General features: G+C 46.1%; 2 protein-coding genes across 2 annotated transcripts in view; one reads left to right on the top strand and one right to left on the bottom strand.

Moving 5' to 3' along the window:
- Positions 1–26,701, bottom strand: part of LOC141098030 (uncharacterized) — a 305,679-nt gene that overhangs the window by 193,307 nt on the left and 85,671 nt on the right. The window lies entirely within an intron of this gene.
- On the top strand, positions 6,390–8,700 carry LOC141097741 (uncharacterized). The gene is made up of 2 exons (XM_073585125.1): positions 6,390–6,557; positions 6,673–8,700. The coding sequence occupies exon 2, from the start codon at positions 6,678–6,680 to the stop codon at positions 8,136–8,138; it is 1,461 nt and encodes a 486-aa protein (XP_073441226.1). The 5' UTR covers positions 6,390–6,557; positions 6,673–6,677; the 3' UTR covers positions 8,139–8,700.

The raw sequence follows: 26,701 nt of genomic DNA on the forward strand, positions 1-26,701 counted from the left end.
CATAAAGCATGTTGGAACATGATGCGGGGAACCTGGTTATGGTAAAACTTTTGGCTGTGCCACACAGGGATAGATTAGGTTAATATGTTGAGGCGATAGGCCAGTCTGAATAAATGCATTTTCAGGGCACCCTTAAAATTGTGGGGATTGGGGACTAATCGTATTGACCTGGCATGTGCATTCCAAAGAATTGGCGCAGCACGTGTAAAGTCTTGGAGACGGGAGTGGGAGGTTCTGATTAATGAGGATGCTAACCTCAGGCCATCAGCAGAACGGAGGGCGCGTGTAGGGTGGTATACTGAAACAAGGGAGGAGATGTAGGGTGGTGCTGAGCCATGGAGGGCTTTGTTGGTGAGGGTAATAAGTTTATACTGAATTCTGGAGTGGATGGGTAGCCAGTGTAATGACTGGCACAAGGTAGAGGCATCGGTGTAACGATTGGTGAGGAATATGATCCTGGCTGCAGCATTCAAGACAGATTGGAGAGGGGAGAGTTTGGTAAGAGGCAGACCGATTAGAAGAGAGTTACAATAGTCGTGACGAGAATGAATAAGAGAAACAGTAAAAGTTTTTGCTGAGTCAAAAGTAAGAAAAGGTCGAATTCTAGAAATGTTTTTGAGGTGCAGATGACAAGAGCGAGCCAGTGATCGAATGTGGGGGGCAAAGGAAAGCTCGGGATCAAGCATGACCCCAAGACAGCGGGCATGTTGCTGGGGAGCAATAGTGGAGCCACACACAGAAATGGCAAATGTCGGGTATAGGTACATTAGTAGAGGGAGGAAACACATGGAGTTCAGTCTTTGACAGGTTCAGTTTCAGATATAGTGAGGACATGCTGTTAGACACAGCATTTAGACAATTGCCGGTGTTTTCTAGAAAGGCTGGCGTGATTTCAGGAGAAGAAGCGTATAATTGGGTGTCATCAGCATAGAGATGGTACTGGAAACCAAATCTACTGATTGTTTGACCAATAGGGGCAGTGTACAAGGAGAAGAGGAGGGGGCCTAGGACTGATCCTTGAGGAACCCCAACAGTAAGGGGAAGGTGAGAGGAGGAGGAACCGGCAAAAGATACAGCAAAGGAGCGGTCAGAGAGATAGGAGAAGAACCAGGAGAGAACAGTGTCCTTGAGGCCAATGGAACGGAGCATAGTGAGGAGGAGCTGATGATCCACAGTGTCGAATGCTGCAGAGAGATCCAAGAGAATTAGCATGCAGTAATGACCATTAGATTTAGCTGTTAGTAGATCATTAGAGACTTTAGTGAGGGCAGTTTCAGTAGAGTGTAAGGAGCGGAAGCCGGACTGGAGAGGGTCGAGAAGAGAGTTATCAGAGAGGTAGCGGATAAGACAGGAGTGGACCAGGCATTCCAGGAGTTTAGAGATGAAGGGAAGATTAGAGACAAGTCTATAGTTAGCGGCAGAGTTTTGGTCGAGGGATGGTTTTTTAAGTAGTGGATGTATGATGGCATGCTTAAATGAGGAGGGAAAGATACCAGAAAAGAGAGAGAGGTTAAATATTTTAGTTAGGTGAGTGGTGACAGTAGGGGAAAGGGACTGGAGATGTGATGGAAATGGGTCACTGATGCAAGTGGTTTGGTGAGAAGATGCAAGGAGCCTGCTTACTTCTTCTTCTGTGACTGGTTCAAAATCAGAGAGTGAGCTAGATGCAGTGGGGGAGGGAGGACAGTGCATGGTATGAGGTGATTGGGAGATAATTTCCTGTCGGATCTGGTCAATTTTTTCTTTGAAGTAATTGGCCAAATCGTCAGCTCGTAGCTCCGTGGTTGGGGCCTGTACTCTTGGGTTGAGTAGAGAATGAAAAGTGTCAAAGAGACGTTTCGGGTTATTGGACAGTGAGGTGATGAGGGTGTTGAAATAGGTTTGTTTGGAGAGGTGAAGGGCAGTGTTGTATATTCGAAGCATAAACTTATAATGGATGAAATATTCATGTAGATTGGATTTTCTCGACAGACGTTCGGCGCACCTGGAGCACCGCTGCAGGAAACGTGTTTGCAGGGTGTGCCAGTTGTCGCCGTCTGTGTTGTGGTGTTCTATTTATAGCGGGTACTTTGAAGTGTTTCATTTTAATGCTTCAGTGCAGAATCAGGACATGAGAGGGAGGAGATAGGGGCCAATGAAGACTGCAATTTCTTCGTAAGTTTGTGTGTGTTAATGGCCAGTATGTTTCTATAAGTATGGACAGTGGGGGTGACCTGAGCAGCCTGGCAGTTCTTGATAGAGAATGAAAGAAGATTGGGGTCAGAGAGCGGGAGAGGGGAGTTTGTGAAATCATCCACTGCACAAAGCTGAGAGAAGACCAAGTCGAGGGAGTTTCTGTCTTCATGCGTTGGAGAATTAGTAAGCTGCGAAAGGCCAAACGAGGAGGTTAGAGATAAAAGGTGAGTAGTAGATGGGGAGAGGGGAAGAGCAATGGGGATGTTGAAATCTCCCATGATGAGGGTAGGGATGTCACAGGAGAGAAAATGTGGAAGCCAAGTGGCAAAATGATCCAGGAACTGATGGGAGGGGCCGGAATGACGATACACCACCGCCACTCGCATGGAGAAGGGGGTGTAGAGTCTGACGGCATGGACCTCAAAAGAAGGGAAGACTAGTGAGAGTAGTTGAAGGATAACCTGAAAGGTACATTTTGGTGATAGAACCAGACCAACGACCTCCACCTGCTCTATTGTCTGATCTTGAAGTATGAGAGAAGTGTAGTCCACCATATGAAAGAGCAGCAGCAGCGGTAGTGTCTGACTGCTGGATCCAGGTTTCAGTAAGAGCCAGGAGGTTAAGAGAATTAGAAAGGAAAAAGTCATGAATGAAGGAGAGTTTGCTACACACTGAGCGAGAATTCCAAAGTGCACAATTAAGAGAGACAGATGGCATGCAGGGAATATTAATGAGATTAGAGGGGTTTCTGAGTGTAGCAGTTGGGGGGTTTGACTTTCTATAACATGGGGGACCAGGGTGGGGAGCAATGTCTCCTGCGACTAGGAGGAGGATAGAAAGAGTGAGCAGATGGTTAAGTGATTTGTGAGAGCGTCTCTTATGTTGAATGGGGGGACTGACTGGATCTGTGCAATTTAACAATGTGAAAAGAGTGTGAGTGCTATACATAGGAGAGGAAAGAAGCGAGGGGCCGATATGGATGGAGTGTAGAGAGTTAATGCCAGGGCGGTGGATGTGTATGAATGCAGCGGCCAGGATATAAATTACACAAATGCATATGGTGTATATTTGTTGTACTCCAAATGTACAGGGAGTAGATGTATATAAATGTCTTACCTGTCTCCTGCCCTGTCTAACTGCTATGTTATAACTGCCAGTACTTTGATAAACTGTACTTCGATAGAGTGTGCATAAATGCCCCCTGCATAAATGCTTTCCCCAAACTATGTCTGAATATATAGGAGGCAAAGGATTGTTTGTTTTTTTTTCCTCTCTCTCTCTCTCTTCTCCTTAATCAGTCAAGCTAAATTGAGACAGCAGGGCCCAATAAAATGTTGTGGTCAGATAAACAGATGTCCAGCACTACATTGATCATAAAGCACTTTGAAAAGTTTCTTGACCTCACAACATAAGGGGACAAGCAGAGTAAGTTGAAATAACTATATACCAGATATAAGCTTGCATAGTTGAAAATACATATAGAGCATTCAGGATTAACTGCTTGCTGACATTGAATGGAGGAGTTGATTCAGAGCAGAGATTGAAAGAGGTGGTTACCAGATATAAGCTTCCATAGTTGAAAACACATATCTATGAACCTGTGTTCATCCCTCCCTTTTGTTATTTTCTTTCATAGGTGGATTCACATTTTTTATTTATTTGTTTGATTTCAGTCTGATTTCTCATTATGTGTCCTCATTCTTCACCACAAGATCACCAGGATTAACGTCTTCTGTGCTGCCAATGGCAGTCCAATTTTTGGCAAGAGTGCCTCTGATACCCATATTATGCTTTTAAAATATGTGTAATCCCCATGGGGAAATATTTTTCAGCCCATGCACTGCGTGTATGGGAGTTACAAGTTTAGGAGACCCGCTCCTTAACATTGGGCCTAGTTTTCAATGAGGCCTTCATCAATGTCTCCTCATTCTCCGCCAGTAGATTACCAGGGTTAACGTCTTTTGTGCTGCCAAAGGCAGTCCAACTTTTGACAAGGGTGTCTATGATGCCCATAGTATAGTTTTTAAAAATGGGGAAATGTTTGTCAGCCCATGCACTGCATGTATGGGCATTACAAGTCTAGGAGACCCGCTCCTTTACATTGGGCCTAGGTTTTACTGAGGACTTCATCATTGTCTCCTCCTTGTCCGCCACTAGATGACCAGGGTTAACATGTTCTGTGCTGCTACAGGCAGTCCAAGTTTTGGCAAGGGTGTCTATGATGCCCTAAGTATACTTTTAAAAAATGTACCCCCCATTGGTAAATGTTTGTCAGCCTATGCACTGTGTGTATGGGTATTACAAGTCTAGGAGACCCACTCCTTTACATTGGGCCTAGGTTTTACTGAGGCCTTCATTAATGTCTCCTCCTTGTCCGCCACTAGATGACCAGGGTTAATGTGTTCTGTGATGCTACAGGCAGTCCTATTTTTGGCAAGGGTGTTTTTATTATGCCCGTTACTAATTTTAAACCAAAACAAATGTTACTCCCCCAGGGAGAAATCTCATAAAAATGAGATGTACATGTATTCTTCCAATTTATTCTTATATTTTCCATTTTTTCCTATCTGTGGAACATCCTTTTATGACCTACTGTATACCTCTCCAATATAAAAATAGTGAAATCCTATTATATTATATTTTTTATTTCTATCCCTGTCTCTGAGCTGTTGCTAGGGACAAACATATCTAGTTGAACACATTTTTAACAATTTTACTCCCCCAGGGGGAAATGTTTGTCAGCCCATGCACAGTGTATGGGCATTACAAGTCTAGGAGACCTGCTCCTTTTTAATAGGACATTTTTTGTTAAGAGGCCCTCCTACGTGTTTCTTCCAAGGGGGGATTGTGGTTATTGGGGTGCATATGACTTGGTAGCAGGGTAGGCCTTGCAGTCAATGCATAAGAAAAAAGTATGGGAGTACAAAATGAATAATGTGAAGTGGATTTTCATGGGCCCATCCAGTATGTGGGATCAAAGGCTTATTGGGGTGCATATGACTTGGCAGCAGGGCAGGCCTTGTTTTTAATGCATAAGAAAAAAGTATGGGAGTAGAAAATGAATAATGTGAAGTGGATTTTCCTGTGCCCATCCAATATGTGGGTTCAAAGGCTTATTGGGGTGTATATGACTTGGCAGCAGGGCAGGCCTTACAGTCAATGCATAAGAAAAGAGTATGGGAGTATAAAATGAATAAGGTGAAGTGAATTTTCCTGGGACCATCCAGGATGTGGGTTCAAAGGCTTATTGGGGTGCATATGACTTGGCAGCAGTGCAGGCCTTGCAGTCAATTCATAAGAAAACAGTATGGGAGTAAAAAATGAATAATGTGAAGTGGATTTTCATGGGCCCATCCAGTATGTGGCTTCAAAGGCTTATTGGGGTGCATATGACTTGGTAGCAGGGTAGGCCTTGCATTCAATGCAACATTTTTTATGGAGGCCTTCCTGGACATCTCGTGAAAGGGGTATTGGGGTGCGTCATAATTCTTGGCAGCTCATCCACTCACTGCATAGGGCCTCTGAAAAAATTGGCTCAGTGACTTTAAGAGTCCCTCCTTCATAAATGAAACAAGATGTGTCTGCTTATGTGTCACACACGACATGGACAGCTATTGTTGTTAAACGTTACAATGACATTTCCCAGTAAATGTATTTGTTTTGGTTGAAAGCAATTTTACAATTTTAAAGTTGAAAAACTAACCTGGAAAGGCTGTTCCTTTACATATTTCCCAGCAAAATCCATTTTGGTTTTGTTTTGGTATGTTTTTTGGTGCACCAGTAAAAATGGCATGAAACTCTGAAAAAATTGTTTAAAGCTGTGAACTAGGAGTCAGGAATGCTTTCAGTGGCGATCCCCATGATGTCAGTTGAGCAGTGTTTCCATCATTTTCAGACGTTTTTAGACCTTAAAAAGACCCCTGGGGGGATTGCGGTAAAAATGCTCGGGTCCCCCATAGACTTACATTGGGCTCATTGTTCTGTCCGAGTACCCGGGTATTCCAATTTGCTAGACCAGAACAACGAGCACCCGAGCATTTTAGTGCTCACCCATCACTACAAGGTTTATGGCCCTAGCGTCAATACCATCAGAAGTAATCCAGGGAACAGCATTAGGGACAGGGAAGGAGCCCCTGGTCCCTGGACACCCAACAACAGAACCGTGACAATATACATGTAATGTCTTGTAAATGAGTTTAAATACTTACCGATTTTTGTCTTCTCCAGTTTCCAGCGACATTCTAATCCTCTTCGGAACCACATTACTACTGTTCAAAGTACTGACACCTGTCCAAACAGGTAGTTGCTTTTCCAGCGTAAACCTGTGAAACACATATAAGACACTGCATGAGTCAGCTGCCTGGAGAAGATTGCCATAGGTGGTAAGTATTCTTTATTAATAAATGTGTTTGACCATTGGTTGCTCAGCTTTCTCCCGCTTATCTTTGACAACATTTCTTGCCATTTTTAAAAACTGAATATCTTTCTTTATTATAGTGATCATGGCAAATCGCTATGGAGATTCTTCAAACTACATAGGAGATATTTGGAAAGAGGAGCATATGCCTGGTTTTGAGGAAATCATTCTCCGCAGTAATGATCTGCCACAAGACGGGAAGATCTATGTAATGTACCATGGGACCACATTTTCTGCAGCTCAGCAAATTATTGAAGGTGGATTTGAGCAATCTCCATCTGGAATGCTGGGACCAGGGGTATACGTCAGTAGAGACATAAACAAAGCTCTGAGATACCCTCTATATGACAAATCAGAGCAGGTTGTCCTGAAGCTTCGAGTGAGTGTAGGTAGGGTTAAGAAAATTGAACGCCAAGGTCACCCTATGCAAAAGACATGGCATGACCTTGGCTACGATACCGCTTGGGTACCACCATTTTGTGGAATGGTTAACAGTGGGTTGGAAGAGGATTGTGTCTGGGACCCAAGAAGAGTCAAGGTAATGGGCATTGCCAAAGCATTACCAGAACATGAAGAACAGCTGAATTATTTTTTTATTATGGAGCAAAACCTTGAAAGTGATGAAAATAACGAAAATGAAGAGATTTATGACAGTGATCAAAATAGTCAAAGTGAAGAAATTTACAGAATTGATGAAAATGGTGAAATTGTTGAAAGTGATGAAATGAATGACAGCAATGAAAATGTTGAAAGTGGTGAAAGAGGAGAAATTTACGAATATGTGGAAAGTAACGAAAGTGTTGAAATTGATGAAAATTACATAAATTATGACATTTATGAAGAGAATGAAAGCAATGAATATGAAAGTGTTGAAAGAGATGAAATGTATGAAGGCGATGAAGATCCTGAAGGAGAAGAAATTTATGAAGAAGATGAAGGTGGTGAAGGAGAAGAAACTTCTGAAGGTGATGAAGGAGAAGAAATTTATGAAGGAGATGAAGGTGGTGAAGGAGAAGAGATTTATGAGGGTAGCGAAGCAGAAGAAATTTATGAAGGAGATGAAGATGATGAAGAAGAGATTTATGAGGGTGATGAAGTAGAAGAAATTTATGAAGGAGATGAAGGTGGTGAAAGAGAAGAGATTTATGAGGGTAGTGAAGCAGAAGAAATTTATGAAGGAGATAAAGGTGATGAAGAAGAGATTTATGAAGGAGATGAAGGAGGTGAAAGAAGAGAAATGTATGAAGGTGATGAAGATGGTGAAGGAGAAGAAATTTATGAAGGTGGTGAAGGAGAAGAAATTTATCAAGGTGGTGAAGGAGAAGAAATTTATGAAGGTGATGAAGGTGGTGAAAGAGAAGAAAATGGTGAAATTGATGACGTTTACACAAGTGATGAAATTGATGAAGGCAATGAAAGTGAACAAAGATTTGAAGATTATGAAAATGACATAAGTGACGAAATCTATGAATATGACGAAAACAATGAAAGTGGCGAAAGTTACCACAGTGACAAAAGTGGCAAATGTTGCTGTCTCCTTATGTAAATGCATTCTTGTTATCTCTTGTAATTGTCTATTTGTAACTTCCTGAACATATGCCCTGCCTCTTATCTTTCTTGGCTAAACATATTCTGAGATGAGTGGTACAAGAGATTAGAAGTTGTTTATGAGGAAAATGACTATGTTGCATTTCGGCGCGCACGGCGCACCGTCAAAAGTGCGCAGCACGCTACTTTCACACTGGCAGGGCATGATCTGCGCACCCTATGCTAAAGATAGGGTGCGCCGATCGCATGCGTGCAAATGCGATAGTAGGCGGTGATTCCGGATGGGGCGGACAGGGAGCCGGATCGGGGCGGGGCTTACCGACGCAGTGCGCAGCGTTGTTTCAACGCTAATGTGAAACCAGCCTAAGCAATCCTGGATGCTGGCTGCCTCCAGTCTGATCTTGCACCCCTCCCATTTGGCCTTGCAGGTGCCGCAATCAGCTCTACCTGCCCATAAATTGTAGGCTGAACCCAGTAGTGACATGTTTGTCCAAAGTTGTAGGCTGGTGGCCTGGAACTGGCTTGTAGTGTATAGCAGGGACCCATCAGAGGGAGGTCACCTTGCCATGGTTGATGGGCTTACATGAATTGGCCAATTTTTGTGCTAAGAACCTTCATTTTTTCATCTATTACTGTAAGTAAAAAACTTTTTATGAAAAATATTTTGGAAAAAGTTTTCTAAATTGAATGTTTTTAATGTTTTTCTGTGTTTTCACATGGCCTAGATTCATGCGCATGTGCTGCTGTCGTCTTTCTTGTGTGTGTATGTGTGTGTGTGTGTATATATATATATATATATATATATATATATATATATATATATATATATATATATATACACACATATATATATATGTATATAATCTATCTATCTCTCTTTGTTGCCATAAAAGGAAGGGGGTCCAGACACCTTTCTATCACAGGGGCCCCAAGCTGTCAATGTCTGCCCCTGGGTGGATGTAATCGCTCTCTGATACTTTGACAGATTGCTCTGCACACATACAATAAAAAGTGAATTGTCATTAAATATGCCAGGTAGTATGTCAGCTCAATTTAGTGAGCGATGACTGTGTACGCTCCTATAAGTGAAAGCGAGTAGCTCTTGAGATTAAATTAATTAATTTTCTCTGAGTAGCTCTGTCTTCAGTATGGTAGCATCATTTAAACACTAATTACTTGCAGATTGTCGCTACATTGACCCTGCTTATGCTCATGACAGGTTCTGTTAATTATTCATGGACTAGAAAGAAGTAAGCCATCACAATATTTTTTAAAGAAAATAAAAATCGAAAATCAGTGTCGTCAGAGATGATGTGCTTGCTTGTCACAAGCAACTGTACTGAGTAGTGTTGAGCATTCCGATACTGCAAATATCGGGTATCGGACGATATTCGCTGTATCGGAATTCCGATACCGAGTACCGATATATTTTTTCTATATCGGATACCGGAATTGGAAGTCCCCATAATGCAATGAGCCACTGTTGTGGCTGTGATTGGCTGCTGAAATGATGTCATCATGATGCGCGGTCTGTGCGCATCATGATGTGCGGTCTGTGTCGACTGTCGGGGGTCTGTACGGGCCTCTCGGGAGTCTGTACAGGCCTGTCGGGGGGCCTGTGCCGGCTGCCGGTGGTCTGTACGGGCCTCTCGGGGGGGCTGTGCCAGCTGCCGGTGGTCTGTACGGGCCTCTCGGGGGCCTGTGCAGGCTGCCGGGGGCCTGTGCCGGCTGCCGGTGGTCTGTGCGGGCCTGCCGGGGGTCCTGTGTGTGTGCAGGCATCGTCCGATGGGACTACAAGTCCCATCGGGCGATGCCTGCTACACTGACAGTGATTGACACATTTGCCAATGATGAGACAGTAGTAGTCCCATCATCCGGCTAATGTGTTGAATGTAAAAAAAAAAAAACATACATACTACATTCATACAACATACATACATGCTACATATATACTACATTCATACAACATGCATACTACATATATACTTCATTCATACATACATGCTACATATATACTACATTCATGCAACATACATATATACTACATACATGCAACATACATACATACATACATACATACATACATACATGCTACATATATACTACATACATATATACTACATTCTGTCATGTCTGCCATGTCTGTTTTGCCTCATGAACCCCTGGAGCGGTGTGCACGCGCATATCATGTCTGCTATCATGTGTGATCCCTGAAGCTGTGTGCACACTTACCTTGTGACTGTTGGGCTGCAAGATGCCTGCATTTCTGCACTGTCTGGTTCTGTGATCTTCTCGTCATGTCTAGAATCTCTGATCATGTGTCCTTCCTAAGATCCTGCACTGTCTGGTTCTGCAATCATCTCGTCATGTCTGAAACCTTGATCATGTGATGTTTCCTGGATCCTGCTCTGTCTGGTTCTGCAATCATCTCGTCATGTCTAGAACTCTGTTCATGTGACCTGTCTAGGTTTCAGCACTGGATCTGCAGCCGTCTCGTCATGTGTGGAACTCTGGTCATGTGACTGCGCTCTGTTATCCTGTGGATCTGAACTAGGAAGTTCTCTCCTGGTCCTAACCTGGAAGAGGAGGTGCTATGCCCTATATCAGACCACCCCTTCCTTTGCTCAGGGCCTGAGTATTGTGTGGTGTCCCTGCATGGCTGCTTGGTCTGTGGGACGGTCCCTCTATTCTGTGCCCTTGCACTTTGCTCTGTTGTGCGTCTCTGCACACGCTCCGTGCTCGTATTCCGTCTCTTGTCCCGTGCCTTGTCTTATGTTTGTTCGTTGTGCCATGTTCATCCTTGTCCTGCTTGGACTTGTAGTCCTTCTGTTATTCTCTGCCTTGCCTGTTTTCGCTATGCCTTGTTTCGTACCTTGCCTTTCTCTGCCTTGTTCCTCCCTATGGTCTCAGTCTTTGCTTGCTCTGCCTCGCTCTCTCCTATGGTGCTCTGTAGTGCTCCCTGGCACACGCACCATTCCTCCTTTCTTTCCTTTTTGTGCTTCTTTCCATGTCTAGTCCCAAGGCTCTGCCTTTGCCCGGCTCTGGGCTTCGCCTACGCTCCGCTGCTAGACTCTTTCCTATTATGCTCTCTTGCACGTTTCTTGGCTAGTCCCAAGGTTCTCCCTTGGCCCGGCTCTGGGCTTCGGCCTACGCTCCGCTGCTAGCTCTGTTCTTGCTCTGTTCTGCTTCTGTCCCTGGTTCTGTACTCTGTTTAAGCCCTGCCTTGTTTCTTGTCTTGTCTTCCCTTGCTGTGTTTCTTCGTGTGCCCTTTGCATGCGCCTGGCCTTCCTAGCCTCCTGTTTGTGCCTCAGCCGTGCCCGCCTTAGCCGTGCCCGCCTGCTTGTGCCTCAGCCGTGCTCGTCGGTCAGTGACAGCTGTCGCCTGCCATGCCTCAGCCGGGTTCGCTGGAGTCTTGCCCTTCTGTCAGTGCCGCAGCCCGATCAGCTAGCCAGTGCCCCAGCCGTGCCCTCTGTGCTCCTTTGCACTTCACGCTGTTTCTGCATTGTGCTCTGCGTGCTCTCTAAAGCACGCGCAGGCCCTCGCCTGCCCATGGCATACCTCCCTGTGCTTTTGTAAAAGTACACACAGGCTTTGCCATGTTCCCTGTCGTGCCCTCTTGCACGCACAGGCCCTAACCCTGTCCTGGAACCCTGACCTTGGCGTGTCTCTACACACGCACTCTGTCTTGAGCCTTGTGCTTTGGCGTGTCTCCAAGCACGCACTGTCTTGTACCTTGGCGTGTCTCCAAGCACGCACTGTCTTGTACCTTGGCGTGTCTCCAAGCACGCACCCTGCCTTGTACCTTGGCGTGTCTCCAAGCACGCACCCTGCCTTGTACCTTGGCGTGTCTCCAAGCACGCACCCTGCCTTGAACCCTGGCGTGTCTCCAAGCACGCACCCTGCCTTGAACCCTGGCGTGTCTCCAAGCACGCACCCTGCCTTGAACCCTGGCGTGTCTCCAAGCACGCACCCTGCCTTGAACCCTGGCGTGTCTCCAAGCACGCACCCTGCCTTGAACCCTGGCGTGTCTCCAAGCACGCACCCTGCCTTGAACCCTGGCGTGTCTCCAAGCACGCACCCTGCCTTGAACCCTGGCGTGTCTCCAAGCACGCACCCTGCCTTGAACCCTGGCGTGTCTCCAAGCACGCACCCTGCCTTGAACCCTGGCGTGTCTCCAAGCACGCACCCTGCCTTGAACCCTGGCGTGTCTCCAAGCACGCACCCTGCCTTGAACCCTGGCGTGTCTCCAAGCACGCACCCTGCCTTGAACCCTGGCGTGTCTCCAAGCACGCACCCTGCCTTGAACCCTGGCGTGTCTCCAAGCACGCACCTTGCCTTGAACCCTGGCGTGTCTCCAAGCACGCACCCTGCCTTGAACCCTGGCGTGTCTCCAAGCACGCACCCTGCCTTGAACTTTGGCTTGCCTGCCGGATTCCAGTAACCTGCCGACCGTTGCCAGAGGTCTGGAACCAGATGACTGCGGCCTGATGTCCGGAGCTGATGTCCGCAGCCCAATGCCTGGACCCTGTCAGTCGTTGCCAGTAGTCCGGAGTCCGATGCCATCGCACCCCGTCTTGGATCCTGGCGTGTCCTAGCATGCATCCCTTCTAGGAACTCTTGTGTGATCCCTATCACGTATCCTGTCCTTGACCCTGGTATGTTTTCGTGCACGTGTTATGCCTGGAACATTTGGCGTGCCCTTGCACGCATCCTGCCGTGTTTCACTGTTTGTGCCCTGCACCTGATTCCCTGTTATGCCTTGCACCTGAATAAAGTGTGAATCCACGTTTGAGGAAGAAACTGTGTGACTTCGCTTTATCTTTGGTATCCTGTCCGTCCTGTTGTCAGACACTCAATAGTGTCTCCTTGAGCCGGCCGTCTGGTCCAGCTGCCGTGGTGGCTCACCCCCTTGGTGTTGCCCCTGACACTCCCTGTACAGGGGGTGGGTTCCCACTAGGTCAGCTCGCCCTAGGTGGGTGGGTGCCACGGCCCAGAGGGTCCACTCTAAAAAGGAAAATGGGCTCAGCAGGAGCTGAGCCCGTCACACATTCATACAACATACATACTACATATATACTTCATAATACTACATTCATACAACATACATGTACTACATGCTACCTACTTCATATATACTTCATACATGCATACTTCATATATATACTACATTCATACAAGCTACATTCATACATGGTACATAAAGTACATATAACATAGAGAACATGCTCACCATCACTTGTCACTTTGTTCCCCGAAGCCAGTGTCATTCTCACTGTAAAAAATATGAAAATAACAAACAAACAATATACTCCCTGATCCGCAGAAATCCACGCGTGTGTGTCCCATGCCGATCTCCCGTGGAGAACAGCAGCATCAGCTGATGCGACCGCTCTCTACGGGGCTCCAGGAATCCAGTGACGGGAGGTAGGTATCCTTCCGCACTCTATTCCTCCGCCACTGTAAAAAAAAAAATAGTCCTTAGTCTCACTTTTGGCATTGCTGTGTGAGAAAGTTTCCATGCAGCTTTTGCCATAAAGTGAGACCAGGGACTATTTTTTTTTTTTTTTTACAGTGGCGGAGGAATACAGTGCGGAAGGATACCTCCCATCACTGGATTCCTGGAGCGAGCAGTCGCATCAGCTGATGCTGCTGTTCGCCATGGGAGATCGGCGTGGGACACACACGCGTGGATTTCTGTGGATCAGGGAGTATATTTTTTGTTTTCATATTTTTCCACAGATGACACTGGCTTCGGGGATCAAAGTGACAAGTGATGGTGAGTATGTACTGTATGTCTATATGTATATATTGTATGCAGTATGAATGTAGTATATATGTAGTATGTATGTTGTATATATGTAGCATGAATGTATGTAGTATGTATGTTGCATATATGTAGTGTGTGGGGGGGTGTATATATATATATTATAAAAAATTTTTTTTTTTTTTTTTTTTTTTTTACATTCAACACATTAGCCGGATGATGGGACTACTACTGTCCCATCATTGGCTAATGTGTCAATCACTGTCATTGTAGCAGGCATCGCCCGATGGGACTTGTAGTCCCATCAGACGATGCCTGCACACACAAGGCCCCCAGCAGCCGGCACAGACCACCGGCAGCCGGCACAGATCCCCGAGAGGCCCGTACAAACAACCGGCACAGGCCCCCGACAGTTGGCACAGACCCCTGAGAGGCCCGTACAGACCGCCGACACAGGCAACCGACAGGCCTGTACAGACCCCCGATGGGCCCGCACAGGCCCCGGCCACACGCACAGTGTCTGCCCACGCACCGCCCACACTCTTTCCCCCCCCCCCCCTCCCGAACAGGATGTACAAGGAAAGAAAGGGTTTATTTTTTTTATTCCGATATTTCTGTCCCATTGACTTGAATGGGACTTCCGGGATCGGAATCGGCGATACCCGATACTTTTTTGTATCGGTCCGATCCAATCTGATATTTCTGAATATCGGATGGTATCGCTCAACACTAGTACTGAGTTTTTGCTTTTCTTGTGCAATCCTTTTTTGTGAAGGGGAAATAATGTTTTTTTTTCTTTTCAAATGAAAGAAAATTTGTCAAAATCCGGACATTTAACTGCAATTGTGTACCTCATATAATGTACGTGTTGCAAACAATTTATTTTTCACATGTTTTTTGAATCTGTTTTATTAGTCAAATTTTATTTTTAGACACACAACAGCTAAACAGTGTAGTTAAACAAAAGTAAAATTGGAAACAATGGGGAAAATAAGCACTGCTTAATTGGAGAATCAGTACATGCCATTGTTCATCACTTTTATTGGATCAATAAATTCAAGTTACAAATCTCTGATTGTTTGACCTGAGGAAGTCTTTGTTATGACGCTGAAATGTGTTACCTTGTAACTTCATAGAATCATAAAATGTTACGTGGAGTCACACTAAGCGACTTACCAGCGATCCCGACAACGATATCAACGTGTCAGGATCGCTGGTAAGTCGCTATGTGATCGCTGGTGAGCTGTCACACAGACAGCTTCACCAGCGATGCCGAGCACGTGGCATCGCTGTGTTCGTTAGCGCTGATGCCATCCCTGTAAAAAAAAAAAAATAGAATTAAAATAAAGAATATTATTATTCTCCTCACCTTCCGACGTCCCACGCAACCATCCCGCCACTCTCCACGCTCCCAGTCCCAGTGATCCTTTGCGAGAATGACCGCGAGATGTCACGGTCTCGCGGGAGCGCGACGTCTCGCGGTCATTCGTGCAAAGGATCACTGGGACCGGGAGCGTGGAGAAAGGCGGGATGGTTGTGTGGGACGTCGGAAGGTGAGAATAACAATATTTTTTTATTTTTTACAGCTGATCGCTGGTCTCCCGCCTGTCACACACAGCGATGGGTGCTGGCCAGCGGGAGACCAGCGACCAAAGAAATGTCCATAGGTTTCTTGCAGCGATCAGCGATACCGGCAGGGGGGGTGGTCGCTGATCGCTGACACACACAGAGATCTCGCTGGTGAGATCGCTGTTGTCACAAAAGTTGTGAGTCAGCAGCGATCTTGCTAGCGAGATTGCTATGTGTGACTCCAGCTTTAGAGTTGGAAGGGAACTCAAGGGTCATCATGTCCAACCCCCTGCTCATTGCAGGTTTCACTAAACCATCTCAGACAGATGTCTGTCCAGCCTCTGATTGAAGACTTCCATTGAAGGAGAACTCACCACCTCTGGTCGTCGCCTGTTCCACTCATTGATCACCTTCACTGTCAAAAAGATTTTCCTAATATCTAATCTGTATCTTCTCCCATTCAGTTTCATTCCATTGCTTTTCGTGTTTCCATGTGTAAATGAGAATAAGGATGATCCCTCTACACTGTGACAGCCCTTCAGACATTTGTAGACAGCTATTAAGTCTCCTCCCAGATCCTCGCAGAACATACATAGCAGTCCGCTAACCATCCTTGTAGCTCTTCTTTGAACTTGCTTCAGTTTTTCAATGTCTTCTTTTTTTTTTTTTTTTAACGTGGTGCCCGAAACTGGACACAGTATTCCAGATTAGGACTAACCAGGGAGTAGAGGGGGAGAATTACTTCACGTGAGTTAGACTCTATGCTTCTCTTAATACAATCTAGAACTGTTTGCCTTTTCTGCTGCATCACACTGATGACTCATGTGCCGTCTGTGATCTATTAGTATAACTAAGTGTTCGTCATATTGTAGGGGTGCGGGCAGGACTGGGGGGTGGTCCCTCTGTATACCGCGCAGTGATGTACAGACACAAGATGGAGGCAGATTTCAGGTGCAACTGGTCCAAGTTTATTTTCCGCCGTCCGACTGACGGCCCTCACGATACACTGCAATTCTCTACACGGCCCTCCGTGTCCAGGCCCCGTTACACACTCACACACCATACTTTTCCACCAGGGACGTAATTACACGTACCGTCCCTTTTTCACTTAGCGACAATCCTGTCAGCGCAGTCACTGTGGCTGCCTTAGGCCCGTTCACCATCAGCACGTTTACTGGTCAGTTATCGTCTTCAATACGGTACGCTTTTCTCCGGGGCCTCGTCTGTACTGCGGTACTCCCTGTTAGGACCACCCCCCTGACTTCCTCTCTCCTCAGTCCCCTGGTTTGGCTCTCCTCACAGCACACAAACTGTCAGACTCCTTGTCTCTTGAGCACCTCCCAGGGACTGGAACTTTCTGGAACCCTCCTGTCAAATTTATAACTTTCCCGGTTCCCTGTAACTCCACCCCCATGACCAACGGTTTCTAAAGCCCTAAGCTGCTTTTAAGTCATGAACTTACACTCCTCCCTGCCATCTAGTGGTCAACCCAGGGTACTGCAAGTCATCTACACTTTCCTAGCTGTTTCCCCACTGTCATAACTGCTATCTGCCTAAACTGTGCAAACCCTCCTTTCTTCTTACTAATAAGTCCGCCTGTCAGGTCACCTTCCCTACACTCCACCTTCCTTTGTCTATTGTCGTCCTCGACAATCGTCATCCCTGCCTTAGTCGTTCTGAAACTTCCCCTACCTTCTGTTGTCGGACTGGTGGTTGGGCCATACCCACCATCCGCGGGGGCCTAACCAAACTGGGAGCACCATGCTCCGAGCAGCCTACCGCCACTCGCCAGCGCGCATGCCACATGACAACATCTCTCAAAGTGGGATAGGTACACCCGGATTCTCTCTTCGGCGTGTACCTTCCCCTACTCTCCCCTTCTGTCACCTTTCACTCTCCGGTACACCATGATCGAGGTCTTACACCTACCAGATCATTGTCAGCATCCGCTTCCTTCTTCGGGAATGTCCGTGGTGTTAGGGACCTGACTTGGGACTAGTCATGGTCGGCGTCCCGGTCATACAGACCCTCTTATCTTGTAGACCCCTTTGGTCTCACATTCCTTTTGGTCACACATTTCCTTTGGTCATACAGACCCCTCATACTCTGACCTGTTGCAATCTTCTTATGCATATTATACATTAAAACAAACTTTATACTATGACACAAGCACCCCTTTTTTTTCCATTTGCTGCTTACTTTTTTTTTTTGGTTGGTTAAAAAAAAAGAAAAAAAAAAGGCTTTCTCCCCCTTCCTTTAACATTGGCACTCCCCCATTTTTTTTTTTTAATTTTTTTTTTTTTTTTTATATGCACCCCTGCCGTGTCAGGCAAACCAACTTCAACAATTTTAACACAACAAAAAACATTTTTTTTTTTTTTTTTTAATGCAAACTGTCCCAATGACCTGCATAACGTTACAACGAATTCCTGACAGTCCACGCCATCTCCTGGTGGCCGGTAACAAGGGACCCCACAGCCATGGAGCTCCTGGGATACAGGGGGTGTCCTTAAAGTCCTTTCTACGGGGGCTCGTGATCTTCGGATTCAGTGAGCATGGCTACTGCATAGTAGCCGTGAGGACAATATTCCTTGTAATAGGATATCAAGTCCCTCTCTTGTAAGACCCGGCCATGGCGGATTGATGCCACGTTGATGTATACTTTCTGGCCAGTCGCAAGGTCTCGCATAAACCCATACCCCTTTGATATATTAGTGTATACAAGCCGTCCCAAGGATCGTGTAGCCGCCATGCCAGCCTCTCCCCTCTCATGGAGCTGGTTCCAAATCTCCTGCTCCCTGGCCTTTTTCTTTTTGATGACTTCCGTGACCTAGACGGAGGGTCCAGTATAGGCCCTAAAGTCCAGTGGGTGGGACTCAGCCGGGATCGAGTGCGGGGCAGAGGCGGCCGTAGATGTCAGCGGCCCAGCAGCCGCTGGGGCCGGACGGCGAGGAGGATCAGCCGTAGTTCCTGTTGAATAGGCCGCAAAGCCTGACAAATAGGCTGCGACCGTCTCCAGCACAGACGTGTTCGCGGGGTAGGCCACACCTGGAATTGCAGCCAGGGCCGGAATATTAGCCGGTTTCGGTGGTGAGGTTGTTACTGGCAGGGGGAACGCAGCAGTACCTTCCGCGGACAAGCTCCGCACTGGTGACACCGGGCGGGGTGGCTCTGGAACGGGAGCGGGGGCCTTACTCAGCTCAGCATAGATCGTAGGGCCCTCTGCAGTCAGGCCTTCAGGAACACTGGAGGCTGCGTGCTGTGGCAGAGTGGTGGGGGCCGCTTGCGGAGCCGCCGGGGGAACTCTCACCTTCCCCGGCGCTGCTGCCTCTGTCATAACATCCAGCGGCACCTCCCGCAGTCTCTGTCCTTCACCCCGCCATCCAGCGGGGCTAGCCTCCAGGCTCGGGGGTTCCGCAGGGAGGCACTCCGATGTCCACTTTGGTGGCCACTCCTGCGGGGCCCGCAAGTGTTCTACTTCTCCGCCCAAGATCCGAGCGACTGCCCATGGGTCTAAGAGATAAGTCTCCCGGCTAGGCTCGTTCTCCCGATGCCATCGCCACTCCAGGCACCCAATGCCTCGACAACCACAACGTCGCATCCTGTCTGGTGGGCAGCAATCAAATGGCACCAAGCAACCGCAGCCAATCTCTTCCTCTGCATCACTCCCTCTTCTGGGTTGGGCGATGGCAGGCCTCTCCATCCAGCTGCCTGGGTCCAGTATGTGGGAGCGTCGGCCCCCTGGTACATATCGCTTCCCCCAGGGGTACGTTGGAGGGGATCCCAGTCCATCCGGGACGACTGCAAACACCCAGATCTCTCTCCTGCGTTGGAGCAACACCGCCATCTTGCACAGAACTTGGTACCGCCCCGGATCCTCTGCCAGCACCACACATCCTCCAGTGTTCCCAATTTGTAATTCACAGGTTAGTAATTTGTAATCCACAGGTGTTTATAATCCAAATCCAAAAGTAGTCCAAATCCTTTTCCATTCCTCAAAGGCAGGCCTGCCGCAGAAGATATCTTATTAGCGGCAGCGATCCTGCCGACTACGCCAAGTGGAGGGGTGCGGGCCGGACTGGGGGGTGGTCCCTCTGTATACCGCGCAGTGACGTACAGACACAAGATGGAAGCAGATTTCAGGTGCAACAGGTCCAAGTTTATTTTCCGCCGTCCGACTGACAGCCCTCACGATACACTGCAATTCTCTACATGGCCCTCCATGTCCAGGCCCCGTTACACACTCACACACCATTCTTTTCCACCAGGGACGTAATTACACTTACCGTCCCTTTTTCACTTAGCGACGATCCTGTCAGCGCAGTCACTGTGGCCGCCTTGGGCCCGTTCACCATCAGCACTTTTCCTGGTCAGTTATCGTCTTCAATACGGTACGCTTTTCTCCGGGGCCTCGTCTGTACTGCGGTACTCCCTGTTAGGACCACCCCCCTGACTTCCTCTCTCCGCAGTCCCCTGGTTTGGCTCTCCTCACAGCACACAAACTGTCACAGACTCCTTGTCTCTTGAGCACCTCCCGGGGCTGGAACTTTCTGGAACCCGTCTGTCAAATTTATAACTTTCCCGGTTCCCTGTAACTCCGCCCCCCATGACCAACGGTTTCTAAAGCCCTAAGCTGCTTTTAAGTCCTGAACTTACACTCCTCCCTGCCATCTAGTGGTCATCCCAGGGTACTGCACATCATCTACACTTTCCTAGCTGTTTCCCCACTGTCATAACTGCTGTCTGCCAAAACTGTGCAAACCCTCCTTTCTTCTTACTAATAAGTCCGTCTGTCAGGTCACCTTCCCTACAATATGTACTGTTTAGTTATATTCCTCCCATTCTGTAGATGTAATTTTAATTTTTCTTGTCCAGCTGTAAAATCTTGCATTTCTCCCTGATAAATAGCATTCTTTTAGTCGCAGTCTATTGTTCAATCTTATCTAGATCCTTCTAAATAATTTCTCTCTTCTCTAGTCTTAGCTATCCCTCCTAGCTCTGCATCGTCTGCAAATTTGATCAGTTTACCTTCAGTTCCCATATCTAGATCATTTCAAAAAAATGTTAAACAACACTGGGGCCAGGACAGAGCCTTGTTGTACCCCACTTGAAACACTCTTCCAATCGGATGTGCAACCATTTGTAACCACTCTTTGAGTACAATCACTGAGCCAGTTATGAATCCACCTAACCGTAGCCTTGTCAATCCCATAAGTGGTAATTTTTTCAAAAAGGGTAGTATGAGAAACTTTATCAAATGCTTTGATTTTGTTGATGCAATAAAAGTGGTGAACAATACCCTGGACTGTTTATCTATTTTAGCAACACTTTTTTCCCATTTTTTTAAAGCATTTTTGTAAAATACATTCACATGAGACGGTGGTGCCCTGCCTTACCCACGTGTATGGGAACAGCTGCAGCTGAGATTATAAGGGTAAAGCCTTAAAACAGAGTTATGCCTGGTAGCACAAAATTTCTTAAATATTAGCATACTACCTTAAGAATTTGCTTATACCTGATTGCTATCGTAGACTTAATCAAAAGATTTTGCAATATGGAGCTCCCTGTGTTTTCTTCTCTATATCAACTAATACAGCAAATTTTAGAGGTGCTGGCTTATTTGGACATTTACAAATATAGTATTTCTTACTATATCACTTTTGGGAAGGGGGTTGAATTTTGTAAAAAATAAAAATAAATGTTTTTTTTTTAACTGTACATGTCAGTTTTTGCAGACCTTTTTTACTAGTCCAATTTGACAAATATACAAACCAAACATTTACTCCAACCTGATGCTACATTTTGCTTTCTGTATTTGTACCTACCTACCTTGCATTTCCTCTTAAGTCCTTTTTGGTAAGAGTTAAGTAATTAGGGTTTTAAAGGGAACCTGTCACCTTGTTTTGCCGCTATAAGATGCGGCCACTGCCTTTTGGGGCTTATCTACAGCATTCTGTAATGTTGTGTCACTCTTCTGCGCAGGCGTACTGATCTGACCTGCTGAGGGCAGAGAAAAGTACTGCAGTGCGCAGGCGCCAGACCTCTCTGACCTTTCCCACCGCCTGCACACTGCAGTACTTTGCTCTGCCCTCAACAGGGCGGAGAAGTACGCCTGCGCAGGAGCACGACACGAAACAAGCATTACAGAATGAACGCCGCCCCCTTAGTGAATACAGAGGGGGGGTCGCATGATAACACGGCACCCATACAATATTTTTAAGTGTTATTAATGTGATCAGTATGAAGTTATACCATTAAGGAAAGAGTTAATGAATTTTATGGTAAGCTGTGCTAAAGCACGAGCAAGTTATATCGGGTTTCAGCTAGTGTGACTTCCCGCCCTTTTTTGAAAAGCTAATTGGCTGTCAGCTGTGAGCTGGAGGTTTTCTTAGGTATAAAACAGCTGTTTTGTGGAGCCGTTACATCATTTTCCTCAGAAGACTCAAGATCTGAAGAACAGCTGATGGAATCGCTGCTTCAAGAATCACTTCAGAAGGCAGGAGGTGAAGGCGGTATGGACTGGTTACGGAGCTACCTGGCTATGCGACCAGCTATAGAACCTACCTCTGCTCCAGAGGTTCTGGCAGATCCTGCACCACATTCCCTGCTCTCACCTCACTGATCCCGTTCATCTCCAGCGCCACTGAGGGCTATCCGTAGTTCAGCAAGGAGTCGGCACCCCAGGGTCACGTACTCACCACTGCTGTTTGTGCCCAGAATGTCGGACCGCAAACATGATGTGCGCAGCAGGAGCCGGGAATCATCAGGCCAAGGAGTGCGCAGCCCATCGCGAGATCTCAGGTGGGGTCAGCAAGGAGTTGTTATGGCGTCATCAGTTATGGTCAGCCACGATGCAATGATGCAGGATCCAAGGAGCAGTCAGTGATTAGTGCTACACCCGGAACATCTAGCCGCTGTAGCCATAAAAGAGCTACAGCGGCCCAGGGAACGAATCCAGCTGCCTGTCAGCAATCAGTGACTGGCACGGTTTTCATTGAAGATAATGCCATCGCTGCTTCGTGGTCCTGGAGGTCGGCATCACCAACATCTGAGGTAGAAATTTGCCAGCAATCTGTCCAACATCAGCGTTCTCCTGCTGGAGTGGGCTCGAGCACAGAAGAATCTCCACAGCAGGACATCCTACAGCATACAAGGGGTGAGATTATCAATGTGCCCCTGTCTGCCTCCCCTGTTGATTTGAGGTTATTAGTAAAGGAGGTTTTGAATGAATGCTTGGGCAGCGGTGAAGCCGTTAAAACTCCCATAGCACCTACTGCGAATATTACCTCAGGTAACAGTATGTGTAGTTAAACCAGGTCTTCCTGAAATCCTATTGACTATTGAAGGAATCTCTTACATGTGAGGTATCTCCTCTTGGATTTCATTTGAACGGTACGGTAAAAGAACAAATATGGAATAGAGAATATGTTGATATTTTTTTGCCTTTACCATCAGCGAAAGAACAGCAGCATAGATATGAGAAGAAAGATGAGTCAGAGTATAAAAGACGTAATATTATTCAAAAATCATTCAATAATTGGCTTCAGGCCTTTTCTATTTATGCTGCTGTTTTGGGTGAAAAACACCCCAATTTATGTTCAGGTCTATTCCAATTTAGATGCTATTCTGGAAGCGTATAGGAATTTTGGGGGTATGTCATGGTTACAATACGATGAAGCATTTAGACAACAATTGGCAATGTATACTAACATGACATGGGGAAAGAAAGATTTGGGTCTATGGATAATGCTAGTGTTACCTCAGAGGTTTCCATCTTACAGAGTGCGAACCCCCTTAACAAAAAAGGCGCATGCTTTGCATATAATGAATCAAGCTGTAAATGGTCCGCTAACTCCCCATTTCGGCATGAGTGCTCTTTGGGGGAGGGGGTCTAACCCAATGTCTTAATGTTTTTAAAAAAACAGATCCAAAGCAGCGGACAAGAAGGACCAAATAGAGACACGATTCAAAAAAGCTTTGACTCCAGTGAAATTAATAAATCTAGCTCTGTGGCTAGAAATGCATCCAGACAAGGAGAGTAGCTCTCTTCTATTTGAAGGTTTTAATGATGGTTTTTTAGTGCCGCCATTTAAAGGTACAGGTTGCTTGCAATGCGACAATATAGCTTCAGTCTTGGAATTTCCTGCTCTAGTGGAGGAAAAAATATTTAAAGAATTGGAAGCAGGGAGGGTCGCAGGTCCTTTTGATTCTCCTTTTTAGTAATTTTAGGATCTCCCACCTTTGGGCTAGTGCAAAAAAAAAAAAAAGAACAAGGTTTAGATTAATTCATCACTTGACATATCCTAAAGGTAGTTCTTTGAATGAGCATTATCTTGCTTCTACTTTGAAGCTTTTTCTACTTTGAAGCTTTTTCTACTTTGAAGCTTTTTCTACTTTGAAACTTTTTCTACTTTTATTCAATGGGTTGGGGAGTTTAATTCTGTAGGTGAGGGAGTTTTGCATTACCTCGATTTCTTGTTTATTGGCCCCAAAGACTCAGAAGTGTGTTTTTTCATTATTAGAAAGATTTGTGAAGGTATGCAATCATTTTGGGATTCCCATTGCGGTAGAAAAAACAGTTGTTCTGTGTGCTTCTTTAGAATTTTTGGGTATTTTGATTGACTCTGACTCTGAGACTATGACTTGCTCCTTGCCTCAAGACAAAATTTCTAAACTTGCTCCATGATTGATTTTTGTTTACAAAAGAAAAAATTACTCTGAAAAATCTCCAATCATTGTTAGGATTGTTGAATTTTGTATTAAAAATCATACCAACGGGAAGGGTTTTTTCTAGGCGTCTTTATGGTGCTACTTCAGGACATAATTTCCCTCATTCTCATATTAGACTAGTTAAAGATCTGAAAGATGATTTAAGAACTTGGTTGTTTTTTTTTTTTTATTTATATTTTTTTGGTTTTAACATACAGAATTGAAAAGAAACGACATTTCAAAACAAGTTCAAGGTATACAATTCGCTTGGACATGCAAGACATTAGTATCTTATAAATACCCCAAATACCCAACCTTTTCCCTCCATCCTCCTACCCTAACCCCCCTTCATAATCCTCTGCACTCTGGTTAGAAGATGTTTATGGTATTGGTGTATGACCACCAGTTCTTTTAAAAAGGTACCATTGAGTGTTTTCAAATTGGGATCTGAGCTGGTCTCTGGTGTCCTGAGGTAGTGTCGGGATAAATAACGACCATGTGGTCAAGAACCTCCCCATCATTTTCTCCTTACAGGTCAAGGCATCCAACCAAGCCATGCGAAAAAGAAACATTATCTTAGATTGTATGAGTGTCTTAGGTGGCGGCATTGGGTTCAACCAGTGCTGTAGAATGCTCTTTCTAGCAGCGGAGGCCCACAGTATCAGTGTGGCCTTTATATGTTTTGGGAGCTTGTCTGACCTCTGACCAGGTATGTTAAAGAGCGCCCATTGAGGAGTGAGTTTGAACGTTATTCCGTACATCTGCTGAACGTCTGCATGAATGCACTCCCATAGTTTATGGATCTTTGTGCATCCCCACATATGGTGCAAGATGTCCGTGTTGCCCATGCCACACTTGGTACAAGCGAACGTGCCCTGGGGCGACATCTTGGATTTAGTATATGGGGTGACATAGGCTCTATGAAGGAGCAAAAGGGCCATGTCTGTATAACTACTAGATGAAACAACCTGTCTCTGTATGTTGGTGGCTTCCAAAATATCGCCAACCGTTATATCATGTATGTCCCCCACCCATCTCGCCGGACCCATGGTTCTACTCTCCCATGACCATCTGTTACGTATCAGAGCGTAGATGCTGCTAGTTGATGCGATTTGTGTCTTAGTGTTCCTTAGAAAGTTGTTCATTTTGTTGCTCCCCTTTCCGTGCTGATCATCCCTCAAGCTCTTTCGGGCTAAACTTCGTGCCTTAACCCCTTCACGACCTTTGACGCCACGTAGGCATCATGAAAAGTCGTGACAATACGACCCATGACGCCTATGTGGCGTCATGAATTGATTGCCCCCCTGCGGGTCGGGTGACCGGGGTCACTGAAAAGTCACCCGACCCGCACACAAAGGACCCTTCAGAATTAACACCTGGGGGTGTGGCTTAGCCCCCACATGCCTACGATCGCTCTGATTGGCTGTTAAAAGTGAAACAGCCAATCAGAGCGATTGTAATATTTCACCAATGAAAATTGGTGAAATATTACAATCCAGACATGGCCGATGCTGAAATAGCATCGGACATGGCTGGACAACAAGACACAACCCCCCCCCCACACCGACTGACGGCACCGATCGGCAGCCGCCGTCATAATCTGCCCCCCCGCCTTCCCTCCGCCCTCCGATCACCCCCTCTCACCTTCCTTTGTGCCTCCGATCTCCCGCTATCTGTCCCGGTGTCCCGCCGTCCAGCGTTATGGGCGCCGCCATCTTGGAAGATGGCGGGCGCATGCGCAGAGCGCCGAATCGAATCTGCAACGCTGCAGATTCATTCATTTATTTTGATCACTATAATAAACTTTCATAGTGATCAAAATAAAAAAAAGTAAATCACCGCCCCCCTTAGAGACAAATAATAAAAAAAAAAATATTTTTTCTAATTTTTCCGTTAGGGTTAGGGCTAGGGTTGGAATTAGGGTTAGGGTTGTAATTGGGATTAGGGTTGGGTTGGGATTATGGTTAGGCTAGTGGTTAGGGTTAGAGTTGGGATTTCGTTAGGGGTATGTTGGGATTAGGGTTGAGGTTAGGGTTATGATTAGGGTTGGGATTAGGGTTAGGGGTGTGTTGGGGTTAGGGTTGGAGATAGAATTGAGGGGTTTCCACTGTTTAGGCACATTACGGGGTCTCCAAACGCGACATGGAGCCACCATTTATTCCATCCAATTTTGCATTCAAAAAGTCAAACGGTGCTCCCTCCATTTCGAGCCCTGACATGTGCCCAAACAGTGGTGTACCCCCACTTATGGGGTATCAGGGTACTCAGGAAAAATTGCACAACAACTTTGGGGGTCTAATTTCTCCTGTTACCCTTGAGAAAATAAAAACATGGGGGCTAAAATAATTATTTTTGTGGAAAAAAAATGATTTTTTATTTTCACGGTTCTGCGTTATAAACTTCTGTGAAGCCCTTGTGGGTTCCAAGTTCTCACCACACATCTAGAGAAGTTCCTTGGGGGGTCTAGTTTCCAAAATGGGATCACTTGTGGGGGTTTCCACTGTTTAGGTACATCAGGG

Source organism: Dendrobates tinctorius, unplaced genomic scaffold (assembly GCF_039654945.1).
Source record: "Dendrobates tinctorius isolate UK_male_01 unplaced genomic scaffold, ASM3965494v1 ptg000086l, whole genome shotgun sequence".
Taxonomy (NCBI): domain Eukaryota; kingdom Metazoa; phylum Chordata; class Amphibia; order Anura; family Dendrobatidae; genus Dendrobates; species Dendrobates tinctorius.